The 17,493-nt window shown below is 44.6% G+C and overlaps 1 protein-coding gene across 1 annotated transcript in view; it reads left to right on the forward strand.

Annotated features, from left to right (window-relative positions):
• The window catches only part of LOC310874770 (neurabin-2-like), an 82,246-nt gene that overhangs the window by 34,773 nt on the left and 29,980 nt on the right, over positions 1–17,493 (forward strand). Inside the window, exons 6-8 of the mRNA XM_083787633.1 lie at positions 200–332; positions 9,551–9,671; positions 14,311–14,415. Coding sequence (XP_083643759.1) covers positions 200–332; positions 9,551–9,671; positions 14,311–14,415 — 359 coding nt within the window. The remainder of the gene's footprint in view (positions 1–199; positions 333–9,550; positions 9,672–14,310; positions 14,416–17,493) is intronic.

The raw sequence follows: 17,493 nt of genomic DNA on the forward strand, positions 1-17,493 counted from the left end.
GTCTGTGAGCGTAGCGATACACAGGGCTCGTTCTGCTATTTTTTTTAAAGCAACGACATTTTTTTTAATCTGATCTCAGGTCAGAATGGGATAATAATGAAACAGTCAGGATGTAATAGACATTTTTTAGAATCTGATCTCAGGTCAGAATGTGTTAACGAGGACCACACATTGTAACTGATCATCCTCTCTGACGCAGGTGTTCGCCACCTACCCCAACGAGGACTACGACAGACGCAACGAGGACGTGGACCCCATGGCGGCGTCCGCCGAGTACGAGCTGGAGAAGAGGGTGGAACGGCTGGACCTGTTCCCCGTGGAGCTGGAGAAAGGTCAGCCAATCACCCGTTAAACGCTCAGCCAATCGGCACGCACCCGTTAAACGCTCAGCCAATCAGCACGCCGTGCCCATTAACCCATTCTGACCTGAGATCAGATTCTACAAATGTCTTCTACATCCTGACACTTTTCTGAAAAAGCTACGTCTTCTATGTCAGTCGTTCTTTGATTTTTTTTAAATATCAGACCTACAAGCTCGTAGCGCGCCACTCGGTGGCGAGCTATGAGCTTGTAGATCTGATATTTTTCAATAGCTAAAGCATGACATAATGCTAACACCAAAAGGGGTTCCCGCCCAAAATGGGTTAAAAGCACCAGTTCCCAAGCACTGGGGGGTCCGGAGGAGACATTTGTGGGTCGGGGCGGACACATTTTGACGGGTCCCTACCCGTAAAAAAAATTTGTTTCCTACATTTTTGCTTTTAATTATTATTGTTTCAAAACATAAAAAAATAAAAAAGCATTCCCAGAAAAACAACATTCAATTATGTTTCATCTAACTGCAATTTCTGCAATGAAACACGGCGCGGGGGGGGGGGGGGGGGGGGGCTCCTTTCACACTGTTTCACAAATCAGAATCAAGGTTTATTGTCACATCACAGATTTACAGGGGAAAAGAGTACATAAGACTACTGTACATATTTACACATAAACCTGAGATAAGGTAGAAATATATGCGTGATCTCTCTGGGTCGTCCTCAGACAAGCCCTCAATCGTCGCTTGCAATCATCCTGGTTCTCCATACATCTGGCCGGCTCGTTGGTGCTTCGAGCTCCTGCATCTTTCTTGAGTACAGTACAGTACAGTACAGGCAGTGTACTGTACAGACAGCAGTACTGTCCTGCTAGTCTCATTCTCCTGGCTGCTACTTTCTGGCTCACCCGTGGTATTCCCTCATACAGGGTATTGTTGGTAACGTGTAACGCTCTAGCTGATGTTAACCCATTTTGACCTGAGATCAGATTCTAAAAATGTCTTCTACATCCTGACAGTTTTCTGAAAAAGCTATGTTTCTATGTCAGTCGTTCTTTGATTTTTCAAAAATAGCAGACCATCAAGCTTGTAGCGCGCCACTCGGTGGCGCGCTAGGACCTAGCTTTGATGACCTTGCAGTCTAATGCAAAGGTTAAAATGTAATTCAGATGGAGACGGATGCCAGATTAATTTGTAGACCCGGCATCCTATAGTTTGTAAAGTTGTATTATAGTTTCAATGTACATTTTGTTTTATTTGATTGTTTGTTTTTTTATAATGTTTAGACTGATGACAGGTTCTTGGTTTACTTATGATCCTAGATCAGGGTTACAGACCTGTAAGGGTCCATTTTGACCCCTGAATGTCTGTCTGCTGTGTAGAGCCTGTCTGTCTGCTGTGTAGAGCCTGTCTGTCTGCTGTGTAGAGCCTGTCTGTCTGCTGTGTAGAGCCTGTCTGTCTGCTGTGTAGAGCCTGTCTGTCTGCTGTGTAGAGCCTGTCTGTCTGCTGTGTTAGAGCCTGTCCATATTAGGGACATCAACAGGCATCAACTTCCGTGACTGGCCAGCCCAACCCATCAGCTTTGTGGATTGGTCAAACCTTGCGTGACGTTTGTGCCAATGAACCAATATAAGTGTTAGAGCACACAATAGGACACCATTCTGTTACACGACGACACTGGAAGAAGCAAATTTAAACCCTGGAGGATCTGTTGTGAGAAATGTTCTGCTGGACGTCTCATCTGAACAGAGGGCCTCATAATGACGATCAAGCTGCTGTTGCCGTGGGAGACAAAGTCTACTCATTTGGTGGGCCAATGAAGGACAGGAATGATCGGATTGATGTTCACGTCTTCAACACAGTGCCTTTACGCTGGAGGAAGTTGACGCCAGTGACAACATTTAGAGCAGAATGTATCCTTGAGGTTCCGTCCAATCGCTGCTCCCACACAGCTGTGCTGATGGAAGATATCTATATCTGGGGAGGTTATAAATATGACACAGGGAAGTGCTGCAACACTCTTTATGGATTTGATGTGGACACCCACAGATGGTTCCGGCCCAAGGTTTCTGGAACCGTTCCAGAGGCGAGGAGGTTCCACTCCGCCTGTGTTTTGGGGAAGGTCATGTTTATCCTTGGAGGATGCAACCAGCATACTGTATACACTCATGACATGTACAAGTTGGACACCAGCACAATGGTCTGGTCTTCAATCAACTCCAGAGGAACTCCACCTCCTGTTTCACAAGGTCACTCTGCCACCATCATTGGAACAAAGTTGTTTTTATTTGGGTTCAACAAGGACTACTACAACATCAGAGTGTTTGACACAGAGACCAACCTCTGGCTGAGCACATCTTCTGCACAGCTACAGCCAGAAGGACACTGGTGTCATTCAGCCTTTACCTACAATGGAGAGCTGTACATATGTGGAGGCCGCAATGAAGAGCAGACCTTCGATGGTCTGTGGAAATTCAATCCACAGACCTTCTCCTGGACGAAGTTTGAGCCCAAGTGGAAAGGCCCCGCTGTGATGTATAGGATGTTCTGTTGCATTGTGGGAGATCGTATCATCCTCTTTGGAGGATACAACAGACCTGATAACCTGTACATGTTAGACTTGAGTCCTAGTCTCAAGACGTTATGCAAGCTAGCAGTTATTCAGCACGATCTGGACCAATCAGAACTCAGACACGACATCAGGTGGGAACTGGAATGCATGACTAACAACAACAGCAACAAATAAAAACAAATCTATGACGGGGTCCAAGGAGGGCGTGGCCTCATTTGTATCTCACACTTCATGTGACCAATCTGTCATGTCACCACACGGTGATGTATCTGTGACATAATGACTCCATATTTGGGCATGGTTTCAGCCCGATCCGACTGGCATTGACTTCAATTATAAAATCGAAGTTATATATATATGACATATAAATACATAAAAAAGAAAAAAAGGCGAAGCTCCAGCGCCATCAAAATACATGTGAGAAAAACATATTAATCTTCATTCAGTCCCAAAAAATAGTTATTTCTTCAGTTGTCTTTGTCTAATTTAATAATCTAAACTCCATGAAGCTCTCTTCCTTCATTCCAAAAGAAGTACAGAAACATAATGACTTTAGGTGTCTCTGGTGGGATTTGACCAGTGTTGTTCAAGTTACTTTTAAAAAGTAATTAGTTATAGTTATAGTTACTAGTCTGAAACAGTAACTAATTACTCTACTAGTTACTAAATTATGAAAATAACTATAGTTACTAGTTACTTTACTTTACTTTATAAAAAAAATAAAGGTTTTAAAAAATATATATATATAAGATTTTCCAATTCAGACACATTAAAGTAAAAATATTCCCTACTGTCACTGGTCCCGTTGTGGTTTGTTTTAACCCATTCTGACCGGGCACCCATTTTGGTGTCAGCATCATGTTATGCTTTAGCTATTTAAAAATAGCAGATCTACAAGCTCATATCGCGCCACCGAGTGGCGCGATATGAGCTTGTAGGTCTGCTATTTTTGAAAAATCGAAGAGCGACTGACATTTTTAGAATCTGATCTCAGGTCAGAATGGGTTCATCAGACCAGTGTGTGTCCGGCGGAAACCTCGTATGAATCTGATCTCAGGTCAGAATGGGTTAAGCTCTACTCTAAAAGTCAGTTTACATGACTAGTTCCATGACTATGTTAGTTCCAACACTGGATTTGACCAGACCTCTTGTAACCATAACGTAGCTCCAATACAGCGCTGGTCGGTCCGGTGGGTCTGTGAGTTTACCTCAGTGTGGACACAGAGCTAGTCTCATTCTCCTGGCTGCTACTTTCTGCCTCACCCTTGGTATTCCCCCATACATGGTCTTGTTGGTAGCATGTACACTCTTGCTGATGTTAAGTACCGCACGCATCATTCTGGTGTAGCACCCGTCTAGAGGCTTCTGCAGGGTTGTCTTCAGGGTCCAGCGTTCACTGCCGTATAGGAGACAGACTCTACCGTTGCATAGAAGAAACGCTGAGTTTGATTTGTCGTGAGCATACCAGCAGATGTATACTGTGCGGTAGTTTAGGGATTAACATGCAAAAATGTCAGTGCATGTCCACATAACATAAACTGACTCACTCCCAATTTCTCCCGCCGTAAAATCAGACTCCAAAGGTTAAAATGTAATTCAAATGGAGACGGATGCCAGATTAAGTTGTAGACCCGGCATCCTATAGTTTGTAAAGTTGTATTATATAGTTTCAATGTACAGCCAGCCGTCAGGCTGGCTCAGCAGCCTCTAGGGGCCCAGACGGTAGAGCTAACTGTCAGCCTGGCTCAGCAGCCTCTAGGTGCCCAGACGGTTGAGCTAACCGTCAGCCTGGCTCAGCAGCCTCTAGGTGCCCAGACGGTTGAGCTAACCGTCAGCCTGGCTCAGCAGCCTCTAGGTGCCCAGATGGTTGAGCTAACCGTCAGCCTGGCTCAGCAGCCTCTAGGTGCCCAGATGGTTGAGCTAACCGTCAGCCTGGCTCAGCAGCCTCTAGGGGCCCAGATGGTTGAGCTAACCGTCAGCCTGGCTCAGCAGCCTCTAGGTGCCCAGACGGTTGAGCTAACCGTCAGCCTGGCTCAGCAGCCTCTAGGGGCCCAGATGGTTGAGCTAACCGTCAGCCTGGCTCAGCAGCCTCTAGGTGCCCAGACGGTTGAGCTAACCGTCCGGGTCCCTAGATGACTCTCGCTATGCATTTGATGTATTACCATGTGTTGTCCTTGTGTACTGTAAGTCGCTCTGCATTACAATTTACAATTTAGGCATTTAGCAGACGGTCTTAATCCAGAGCGATTTACAATAAGCAAGAACACAAAAGCATGGCAATACATCACAAGTTATCATAAAACTAAGAACGTAACAGTGGAATATCTATCTATCTTTTGGTGTTTTAAGCATTATGTTACACTTTAGCCAATGAAAAATAGCATATCTACAAGCTCATAGCGTGGCACCGCGCTACAAGCTTGTAGGTCTGCTATTTCTGAAAAATCATGAACATGTGGTGCAAAGCTTTGAATATATATTCTTTCCGAGCGAACGTTTTTTAACTAAAATCTTTGCTTCTGGGAGGTGGACATTTTCAGATGGGGGTCGTTGGCCAATTTCATATATTATTTGGGGGTCCTTGACATGAAAATGTTTGAGAACCACCACTGACATTAGAAACATGAGGTTTCTTCAGAAAACTGTCATGATTTTAGAAGACATTTGTAGAATCGTCCTCGGGTCGAAATGGGTTATGAGCGTCTGTGAAAAGGCCCATGTGTACATTGTCAAATGACTCTTCCATTTGTACAGATGTCAGAGTTCATGTAACACTGAGCCACTTTCCAGTGTTCTCTGACAGAGTAACATCATACCAACGGGTATTATTTTCATAGTGGTTCTTAAAAAGGCCTTGAGTTCAGTCAGTCATACTGAAACCCTTGATCCAACACCCCCCCCCCCCTCTCCCTCCCCCCCCCCCCCACAGCGAGAGTCACCTCCGCAGAGTGAGGAGAAGTGCAAAGGAGGCATGTTTTCGCTTCCTCCTCCTCCTCCTCCTCCCACTCCGTCCAGTAGATTCACGCTCTCTCGAACATCTCCACAGCATTAGGGAGCATTCATATATTTATTATATATATCTATATATATAGTCGTATAGTCGTGTCCATAAATAGAAGCATATTTTATGCTTTGTTGGCTATTCAAATATAGCAGATCTATACAGGCCCACAGCGTGCTATGAGCTTGTAGATCTGCTTAGTGCTATCTTTGAAAAAAAACATGAAAATGTGTGCAAATCTTTGAATATATATATATATATATATATATATATATTCTTTTTTTAGAGAAAACATTTTTAACACATCTTTGTGTCTGGAGGTCCCTGACACAAATTATGTTGAGATGTCCACCGCAAAATACATCATTAATTGTAATAATACATCATTAATTATAATAATACATCATTTTGACATGGGAAAGGTTTGAGCACCACTGATTATTGCAACGCACGTTTTGTCAGAATACTGTTTTCTAGAAGACATTTTATATAGAATCGGCCTCGGGTCTAAATGGGTGAACACTAGGTTACGGTGTGAGTCCATGTCTTCCCATACATGATAAGATAATAACGAAGTACATACATGTACGTATGTACTGTAACATATACGCCTTACTTACGTCATATTACGCCTTGGGCTGTTGCATATACTGTACTATTGTAGTGTACACAATGCACAACGGCTGTTATGTCTCGTGTAGCTGTACTAGTGTTGGGTGTATCAGAAGGAATGCTAGAAGGATAAGTGTTGTTATTTATCTTATTTTATACAGCTATTGCGTTGTTAAATGTGGAGTCGTGGTCTCCTCTTCAATGCGAGGACAAAATGTTAACCTTGAATTGCAGTTGTAGACTGTATAGACACCAGTTTGTATAGCCTACTAATGAAATAGTGTGCTTAGCAGCACTTCATTAGTATGCATTGTCGGGTCTATTGTTAGGCTAATGTGTGAATTGCCTCGAAAACTACCAGCCAGCCATTATCACCTCCAGAGAGACAATAGCAACACATTCCTTCACATCAGACATTACAAACAGAGGAAGAAAAGGAATTATATATACAAATATAATACTAATACATTATAAACACACTTTTCATATGAGGGGTCAAAGATGGGTGGAAAGTAATTGAGAACATTTACTCAAGTACTGCACTTTTAAGTACAGTTTTGAGGTTATTTTACTTTACTGGAGTATTTCCATTTGTCAATACTTGTACTTCTACTCCAGTACTTCTACTCCACTACATCTCAGAGCAGAGCGGATAGAAGGAATGCGAGCACAACTTGAGTCAAACATAAACGACACACACGCACTCACGCACGCACACACTCACGCACGCGCAACCTTGCCAGTTGCACGGCTCCCATAAGCAAAACAAAGCTAGCGTAAAGAGAGTTGTTGTTGTTACCTTGTTTGCCTACATGTCTACATCTATATTTGATATCATAAAATGTTGTCTCTGTCGGAGCAGAAACTCATATCTCACATTCACATTTCAATCTTTTTTATTGTTTTTTTCAGAAACCTCTTATCTTCACTATCCCATTTAGACCTGAGCTCCATGCTACAAAATGTCTTCTAAACCATGACAGTTTTCTGAAAAACCCTATGTTTCTATGTCAGCGGTGCTCACAGGGTTAAAACCCTATGTTTCTATGTTAGTGGTGCTCACAGGGTTTAAACCCTATGTTTCTATGTTAGTGGTGCTCACAGGGTTTAAACCCTATGTTTCTATGTCAGCGGTGCTCACAGGGTTTAAACCCTATGTTTCTATGTCAGTGGTGCTCACAGGGTTAAAACCCTATGTTTCTATGTTAGTGGTGCTCACAGGGTTAAACCCCTATGTTTCTATGTCAGTGGTGCTCACAGGGTTAAACCCTATGTTTCTATGTCAGTGGTGCTCACAGGGTTAAACCCTATGTTTCTATGTTAGTGGTGCTCACAGGGTTAAACCCCTATGTTTCTATGTCAGTGGTGCTCACAGGGTTAAACCCTATGTTTCTATGTCAGTGGTGCTCACAGGGTTAAACCCTATGTTTCTATGTCAGTGGTGCTCACAGGGTTAAACCCTATGTTTCTATGTCAGTGGTGCTCACAGGGTTAAAACCCTATGTTTCTATGTCAGCGGTGCTCAAAGGGTTAAAACCCTATGTTTCTATGTCAGCGGTGCTCAAAGGGTTAAAACCCTATGTTTCTATGTCAGCGGTGCTCAAAGGGTTAAAACCCTATGTTTCTATGTCAGTGGTGCTCACAGGGTTAAACCCTATGTTTCTATGTCAGTGGTGCTCACAGGGTTAAACCCTATGTTTCTATGTCAGTGGTGCTCACAGGGTTAAAACCCTATGTTTCTATGTTAGTGGTGCTCACAGGGTTAAACCCCTATGTTTCTATGTCAGTGGTGCTCACAGGGTTAAACCCTATGTTTCTATGTCAGTGGTGCTCACAGGGTTAAACCCTATGTTTCTATGTTAGTGGTGCTCACAGGGTTAAATCCCTATGTTTCTATGTCAGTGGTGCTCACAGGGTTAAAACCCTATGTTTCTATGTCAGTGGTGCTCACAGGGTTAAACCCTATGTTTCTATGTCAGTGGTGCTCACAGGGTTAAACCCTATGTTTCTATGTCAGTGGTGCTCACAGGGTTAAACCCTATGTTTCTATGTCAGTGGTGCTCACAGGGTTAAAACCCTATGTTTCTATGTCAGCGGTGCTCAAAGGGTTAAAACCCTATGTTTCTATGTCAGTGGTGCTCAAAGGGTTAAAACCCTATGTTTCTATGTCAGCGGTGCTCAAAGGGTTAAAACCCTATGTTTCTATGTCAGTGGTGCTCACAGGGTTAAACCCTATGTTTCTATGTCAGTGGTGCTCACAGGGTTAAACCCTATGTTTCTATGTTAGTGGTGCTCACAGGGTTAAACCCTATGTTTCTATGTCAGTGGTGCTCACAGGGTTAAACCCTATGTTTCTATGTCAGTGGTGCTCACAGGGTTAAACCCTATGTTTCTATGTCAGTGGTGCTCAACCTTTTTCATGTCAAGGACCCCCAGAATTATCTGTAATTGGCCGCCGAACCCCCACCTGAAAATATGTTGTTCCAGGGACCCCCCCCCCCCCCCCCAGGACCAAAGATTTGAGTTAAAAACATTTGCTCTGAAAGAATATATATTAAAAGATTTGTGCCACATTCTTACAATTAAAAAAAATAATAGCAGATCTGCATGCTCGTAGCACTTTTTTTGCCCCTTTTGAATCCAGAAAAGTAACCGTTTTGGACATAATGGTGAGATTTCCAATTGGAGGAACGTTTTACCCTTTTTTCAGGAACACAAAACCATATCTTAAAAAAAAAGCATTGATACAGAGTTAAGAGTTTTTAACCCATTCTGTACGGGAACCCATTTTGGTATTGGTATCATGTCGTGCTTTAGCTATTGAAAAATAGCAGATCTACAAGCTCGTATCGCGCCACCGAGTGGCGCGATACGAGCTTGTAGGTCTGCTATTTTTGAAAAATCGAAGACACTTTTAGAATCTGATCTCAGGTCAGAATGGGTTAATAATGAAACTGTCAGGATGTAATAGACATTTTTAGAATCTGATCTCAGGCCAGAATGGGTTAAATGATAACCTTTGACATCTTTTTCTATTTGGTTCTGTCCTCAGACGGCGACGGGCTGGGCATCAGTATCATCGGGATGGGCGCGGGCGCCGACATGGGTCTGGAGAAGCTGGGCATCTTCGTCAAGACCGTGACGGACGCGGGGGCAGCGCACCGGGACGGCAGGTACGCTGTGGGCAGCACACGGACGCAGACACGCACACACACACACACACACACACACACACACACACACACACACACACACACACACGGACAAAACATACTTTTGAGTGCAAAACATACTCTCTCCCCATGCCTTCGACCTGGTGGAGAGAATAATAATAATCGAGGCAAAAGTTTGATATAAACTTGATATTAAAACAGTTTCCGTGCCGGGAATGGATTACTCCAGGTTAATGTCGCTGCCAAATCGGACATACGTGCCTTTTGTTTTATGTGTTTAATCCGCCGTAATGTAATAAATAAAAATAAAATCCATCTTCGCCGCGGAGATAGAGAGTAGGTGCATCTGTTTTGATGATGAAACTGGAAATCGTCACATGCTGTGGGCTGCTAGGGCTTCTGGGAAATTGAGGCCAATGGAAATGCATGGGGTGCAACGCCTCATTGAAACGAGTCTTGTGTGCGTCTTCCCGGTGCACCAAGATGGTGGATGCTACGCTCGGATCATAACAAACCACGGGAGCTTTTTTTGCTGGATTTTCACGGATTAAAAGCCCAAATAATTCAGCGTATGCTCTAAAGGTAATACAACAATCTCGGCAGTGAAGGGGGGTTGATTAAAAGTCTGGTAAATCGTTTTCAGCAGTAAAACTGTTAATTTAAAGTCATACCGCCCAGACCTCGTCTACACGTTCAATTCAAATGTGTGACAAACTGCCTGGGTCACGTTGCCCCTCGATAAAGAAATGATTGAAAATGAAGCGTTCACAGCGTTCGGCTCATTCATTCAGTGCTGATTGAACTGAAAATAGCCGCCGCTGCCGCTATGATACACCGCCAACGTTCCTCCATCGTCAAAGACGAGGTTGACAATGTGACAAAGGTGTGTCGCATTGGACGACATTAGCATTCGCCAGTTAACATTCACACGCAAGCACTAGTAGGTACTGGCATTTACTGGCAACGAACATTCTGCCTCTTTGAAGGCATTGTCCCCTGAAGGTCTTTGTTTGGTTAACTAGTTGTTACCCCAGAGAGGCGTTTTGTTAACTAGTTGTTACCCCAGAGATAAGTGTTGTGTTAACTAGTTGTTACCACATAGAGAGCAGTGTTGTGTTAACTAGTTGTTACCACATAGAGAGCAGTGTTGTGTTAACTAGTTGTTACCACATAGAGAGCAGTGTTGTGTTAACTAGTTGTTACCACATAGAGAGCAGTGTTGTGTTAACTAGTTGTTACCACATAGAGAGCAGTGTTGTGTTAACTAGTTGTTACCACATAGAGAGCAGTGTTGTGTTAACTAGTTGTTACCACATAGAGAGCAGTGTTGTGTTAACTAGTTGTTACCACATAGAGAGCAGTGTTGTGTTAACTAGTTGTTACCACATAGAGAGCAGTGTTGTGTTAACTAGTTGTTACCACATAGAGAGCAGTGTTGTGTTAACTAGTTGTTACCACAGAGAGAAGTGTTTTATTAACTAGTTGTTACCACAGAGAGAATATCGCCGCCCGTCGTTTGTCCCGCGCCGAGAATAGCCGACCTCGTCGGCGACGAGCAGATTGTGAGCATTAAAAGGTTAAGAGGTGTTAAAGGAAGGTGTTAAAGGTTGCTGCTGCTGTCAACCGCTCTGCACCGCTCTGGAGCGAGAGGCGCTACATCGGCCCATAACACTGAAATGAATAACATTAAACCGCTATTACGTGACTCCATTTACCGCCTGAATAAATGCTGTACATAAATAATCCACCCACTGCCAGCGGTGTTTTCTGTTCTTTCTTTCCTTGCCTTTTTTAAGTATAGTCACAGAGTATTTATCAGCAGTTAAATTTGATTGATGGAGCGGTCGTTTGCTAAAGACGGGAGGCTTAAAAGATTGGTATAATAAGTAGCCTATGCTGCCCTGAATGCATGTTTTGAACATGTTTCAGATGTAAAACAGATCTGAGATGTTGGAATGATGATGGTCGAACCTTCTGAAACCTTCATGGTCAAAGATAATCAAGTTCAAAATAAAATAAAATAAAGGTCAAAATCAGTGGCGTGCACAGACATTTAGAGGGGCAGGTGCTCAAGTGAAAAAAAGGGCACCTTGTGCAGGGCATTTTGGAACCCATTTTGGTGCTTTAGCTATTGAAAAATAGCAGATCTACGTACAAGCTCATAGCGCGCCACCGAGTGGCGTTTAGTTGTTGAGCCCCCCCCCCCCCCCCCCCCTCAGGTATTACGTTGTTCACCTGAGACCTTGACACTGACATTGACACTATTGTGTTGCCATCAACGGTGACGTCGTTTAGTGAGTGCAGTGCCATGAAATAACTGCATCTGCAAAGTGCTGGTGTTTCGGTTAACGAGCTCTCTCTCTGTCTCTGTCTCTGTCTCTGTCTCTTTCTCTCTCTCTCTCTCTCTCTCTCTCTCAATTTTTCAATTCAATTTCAAAAGGCTTTAATGGCATGATAAATATGTTCTACATTGCCAAAGCATACATACAACAAAACAACAGAGACAACAACTCTCTGCACACACAGAGACAACAACTCTCTGCGCACACAGAGACAACAACTCTCTGCGCACACAGAGACAACAACTATCTGCACACAGAGACAACAACTCTCTGCACACAGAGACAACAACTCTCTGCACACACAGAGACAACAACTCTCTGCACACAGAGACAACAACTCTCTGCACACAGAGACAACAACTCTCTGCACACACAGAGACAACAACTCTCTGCACACACAGAGACAACAACTCTCTGCGCACACAGAGACAACAACTCTCTGCACACACAGAGACAACAACTCTCTGCGCACACAGAGACAACAACTCTCTGCACACACAGAGACAACAACTATCTGCGCACACAGAGACAACAACTCTCTGCACACACAGAGACAACAACTCTCTGCACACAGAGACAACAACTCTCTGCGCACAGAGACAACAACTCTCTGCACACAGAGACAACAACTCTCTGCACACACAGAGACAACAACTCTCTGCACACAGAGACAACAACTCTCTGCACACACAGAGACAACAACTCTCTGCACACAGAGACAACAACTCTGCACACAGAGACAACAACTCTCTGCACACAGAGACAACAACTCTCTGCACACAGAGACAACAACTCTCTGCACACACAGAGACAACAACTCTCTGCACACACAGAGACAACAACTCTCTGCACACAGAGACAACAACTCTCTGCACACACAGAGACAACAACTCTCTGCACACACAGAGACAACAACTCTCTGCACACACAGAGACAACAACTCTCTGCACACACAGAGACAACAACTCTCTGCACACACAGAGACAACAACTCTCTGCACACACAGAGACAACAACTCTCTGCTCACACAGAGACAACAACTCTCTGCGCACAGAGAGACAACAACTCTCTGCACACACAGACACAACAACTCTCTGCACACACAGAGACAACAACTCTCTGCACACACAGAGACAACAACTCTCTGCGCACACAGAGACAACAACTCTCTGCGCACACAGAGACAACAACTCTCTGCACACACAGAGACAACAACTCTCTGCACACACAGACAACAACTCTCTGCACACACAGACAACAACTCTCTGCGCACACAGAGACAACAACTCTCTGCACACACAGACACAACAACTCTCTGCACACACAGAGACAACAACTCTCTGCACACAGAGACAACAACTCTCTGCGCACAGACAACAACTCTCTGCACACACAGAGACAACAACTCTCTGCACACACAGAGACAACAACTCTCTGCGCACACAGAGACAACAACTCTCTGCACACACAGAGACAACAACTCTCTGCACACACAGAGACAACAACTCTCTGCACACACAGAGACAACAACTCTCTGCACACACAGACAACAACTCTCTGCACACACAGAGACAACAACTCTCTGCACACACAGAGACAACAACTCTCTGCGCACACAGAGACAACAACTCTCTGCACACACAGAGACAACAACTCTCTGCACACACAGAGACAACAACTCTCTGCGCACACAGAGACAACAACTCTCTGCACACAGAGACAACAACTCTCTGCACACACAGAGACAACAACTCTCTGCGCACACAGAGACAACAACACTCTCTCTCTGCCTCTCTATCATTCTCTCTCTCTCTCTCTCTGTGTGTGTGTGTGTGTGTGTGTGTGTGTGTGTGTGTGTGTGTGTGTGTGCGCGTGTGCGTGTGCGTGTGCGTGTGCGTGTGCGTGCGTGCGCGGCAGTGGCAGTGCTGCCTGCACAAAGGGCAAATGCGATTGAAACTTCCCATTCACTATTCACATAAATTAACGTCCCTCGTCTTGTCAGTCGTGTGATCACATTCTGGAACCGGCATCTATACCGACCTGACTTTTAACCACTTAACCCATTTCGGGGCGAGAAGAACCCCTTTTGGTGCTGTAAGCATTATGTTATACTTCAGCTATTGAAAAATAGCACATCTACATGCTTATTCCACATTTGCGCCACATTTTCAGCGAGTGGCGCGCTATGAGCTTGTAGATCTGCTATTTTTCAATAGCTAAAGTATAACATAATGCTTTAAAGCCCAAATTTAATTTGTTGAATGTGTTGAATCTAACGATAAGTGTGTGTTTTCCAGGATCCAGGTGAACGACCTGATCGTGGAGGTGGACGGGACCAGTCTGGTTGGAGTCACGCAGACCTTCGCCGCCTCGGTGCTCAGGAACACGTCAGGAAGCGTCAAGTAAGACACTCTTTACTCAGGAACACCTCAGGAAGCGTCAAGTAAGACACTCTTTACTCAGGAACACCTCAGGAAGCGTCAAGTAAGACACTCTTTACTCAGGAACACCTCAGGAAGCATCAAGTAAGACACTCTTTACTCAGGAACACGTCAGGAAGCGTCAAGTAAGACACTCTTTACTCAGGAACACCTCAGGAAGCGTCAAGTAAGACACTCTTTACTCAGGAACACCTCAGGAAGCGTCAAGTAAGACACTCTTTACTAAGACAGTCTTTACTCAGGAACACCTCAGGAAGCCTCAAGTAAGACACTCTTTACTCAGGAACACGTCAGGAAGCGTCAAGTAAGACACTCTTTACTCAGGAACACCTCAGGAAGCGTCAAGTAAGACACTCTTTACTCAGGAACACGTCAGGAAGCGTCAAGTAAGACACTCTTTACTCAGGAACACCTCAGGAAGCGTCAAGTAAGACACTCTTTACTGAACACCTCAGGAAGCGTCAAGTAAGACACTCTTTACTCAGGAACACCTCAGGAAGCGTCAAGTAAGACACTCTTTACTCAGGAACACCTCAGGAAGCGTCAAGTAAGACACTCTTTACTCAGGAACACCTCAGGAAGCGTCAAGTAAGACACTCTTTACTCAGGAACACCTCAGGAAGCGTCAAGTAAGACACTCTTTACTCAGGAACACCTCAGGAAGCGTCAAGTAAGACACTCTTTACTCAGAAACACCTCAGGAAGCGTCAAGTAAGACACTCTTTACTCAGGAACACCTCAGGAAGCGTCAAGTAAGACACTCTTTACTCAGGAACACGTCAGGAAGCGTCAAGTAAGACACTCTTTACTCAGGAACACGTCAGGAAGCGTCAAGTAAGACACTCTTTACTCAGGAACACCTCAGGAAGCGTCAAGTAAGACACTCTTTACTCAGGAACACCTCAGGAAGCATCAAGTAAGACACTCTTTACTCAGGAACACGTCAGGAAGCGTCAAGTAAGACACTCTTTACTCAGGAACACGTCAGGAAGCGTCAAGTAAGACACTCTTTACTCAGGAACACCTCAGGAAGCATCAAGTAAGACACTCTTTACTCAGGAACACCTCAGGAAGCGTCAAGTAAGACACTCTTTACTCAGGAACACCTCAGGAAGCGTCAAGTAAGACACTCTTTACTCAGGAACACGTCAGGAAGCGTCAAGTAAGACACTCTTTACTCAGGAACACCTCAGGAAGCATCAAGTAAGACACTCTTTACTCAGGAACACCTCAGGAAGCGTCAAGTAAGACACTCTTTACTCAGGAACACCTCAGGAAGCGTCAAGTAAGACACTCTTTACTCAGGAACACCTCAGGAAGCGTCAAGTAAGACACTATTTACTCAGGAACACCTCAGGAAGCGTCAAGTAAGACACTCTTTACTCAGGAACACCTCAGGAAGCGTCAAGTAAGACACTCTTTACTCAGGAACACCTCAGGAAGCGTCAAGTAAGACACTCTTTACTCAGGAACACCTCAGGAAGCGTCAAGTAAGACACTCTTTACTCAGGAACACCTCAGGAAGCGTCAAGTAAGACACTCTTTACTCAGGAACACCTCAGGAAGCGTCAAGTAAGACACTCTTTACTCAGGAACACGTCAGGAAGCGTCAAGTAAGACACTCTTTACTCAGGAACACCTCAGGAAGCGTCAAGTAAGACACTCTTTACTGAACACTGTTTTCGTCGACAAAAAAACAAGAGGAAAAAAAGGTTTGTCGACTACCTTTTTTCCACCGACGAAAACTAAATGGAAACTATGCTATATGATGACTAAAACTAAGACTGAATATACTGACGATTTCGTCGACTAAAAAACTAGACTAAAATGTTAGGAAGGGACTAGTGGACGAGAGAGCGAGTATAAGTCATTTTACACGGTTTACTTGGTTGCATGCTGAAAATAGCTGATCTACAAGCTCACAAGCGTGAGCTACTACTACTACTACTAATAATAATAATAATGCTGGTTCTCTGATGGCTCTGATGGCTGGGGCGGCGGTGGCTCAGGGGTAGAGTGCCTGGATGGGAACCGTAAGGTTGCCAGTTCGAACCCGGGCTCCCCCAGAGTTACTGTCGAAGTGTCCTTGAGCAAGACACTGAACCCCTAATTGCTCCCGATGTGCTAGTTGGTGCCTTGCATGGTTTCCGCTGCCATCGGTGTATGAATCGGTGTGTGAATGGGTGAATGTAATGCACAATCTCTGTAAAGCGCATTGGATAAAGGCGCTATATAAATGCACCATTTACCATTTATGGCTATGCTGGCCTTGGCTCTCTTCACCATGGTGAGTCCAGTCTCCTTGAGGTTCGTGTCGACCTTTGTTGCGTACTGTACTACACAATGTGTACAGTCATGTCCACGGAGCCAATAGGTTACAGAATATAATGTATGCATGGCGGTATGGAATGTGCCGGAATGTACTCTGATGACTGAGGAAGTGTGGTTTCCTGTTTAAAGCTTAACAGAGACATTCTCTGTGGGATTTTTGCCCTTCCATGATTAACATCAAAGCTCCCTGCATGCCCTGGAGTGTGTCAGTGGTTTATTATACGGCTCAACTGCATCTCAGAGGAAACTATTGCACATTTTTCTCCACTATAAAACTTGAGTTACTTTGTTTGTAGATTTAGAATTATTACAAAACATTTGTTAGCCAAATTAATTTTACTATCATGTCAGTTAGAGCATACACTGCAATACATTTCCACATCTCCCTTAGAGATATGGTGAGAAGTTCAGTCACACGAGAGAGACTCAGAGTAGAGTCGCTGCTCCTTCACTTGGAAATGAGCCAGCTTAGGTGGTTTCGGGCATCTGGTTAGGATGCCTCTCGGGCGTCTCCCTATAGGGAGGTCCTCGACGCACGTCCCACTGGTAGGAGACCCCAGGGCAGACCAAGGACCACGTCCCACTGGGAGGAGACCCCGGGGCAGACCAAGGACCACGTCCCACTGGGAGGAGACCCCGGGGCAGACCAAGGATCACGTCCCACTGGGAGGAGACCCCGGGGCAGACCAAGGATCACGTCCCACTGGG

The sequence above is a fragment of the Protomyctophum parallelum genome (genome assembly GCF_964188405.1).
Source record: "Protomyctophum parallelum genome assembly, chromosome: 17".
Taxonomy (NCBI): domain Eukaryota; kingdom Metazoa; phylum Chordata; class Actinopteri; order Myctophiformes; family Myctophidae; genus Protomyctophum; species Protomyctophum parallelum.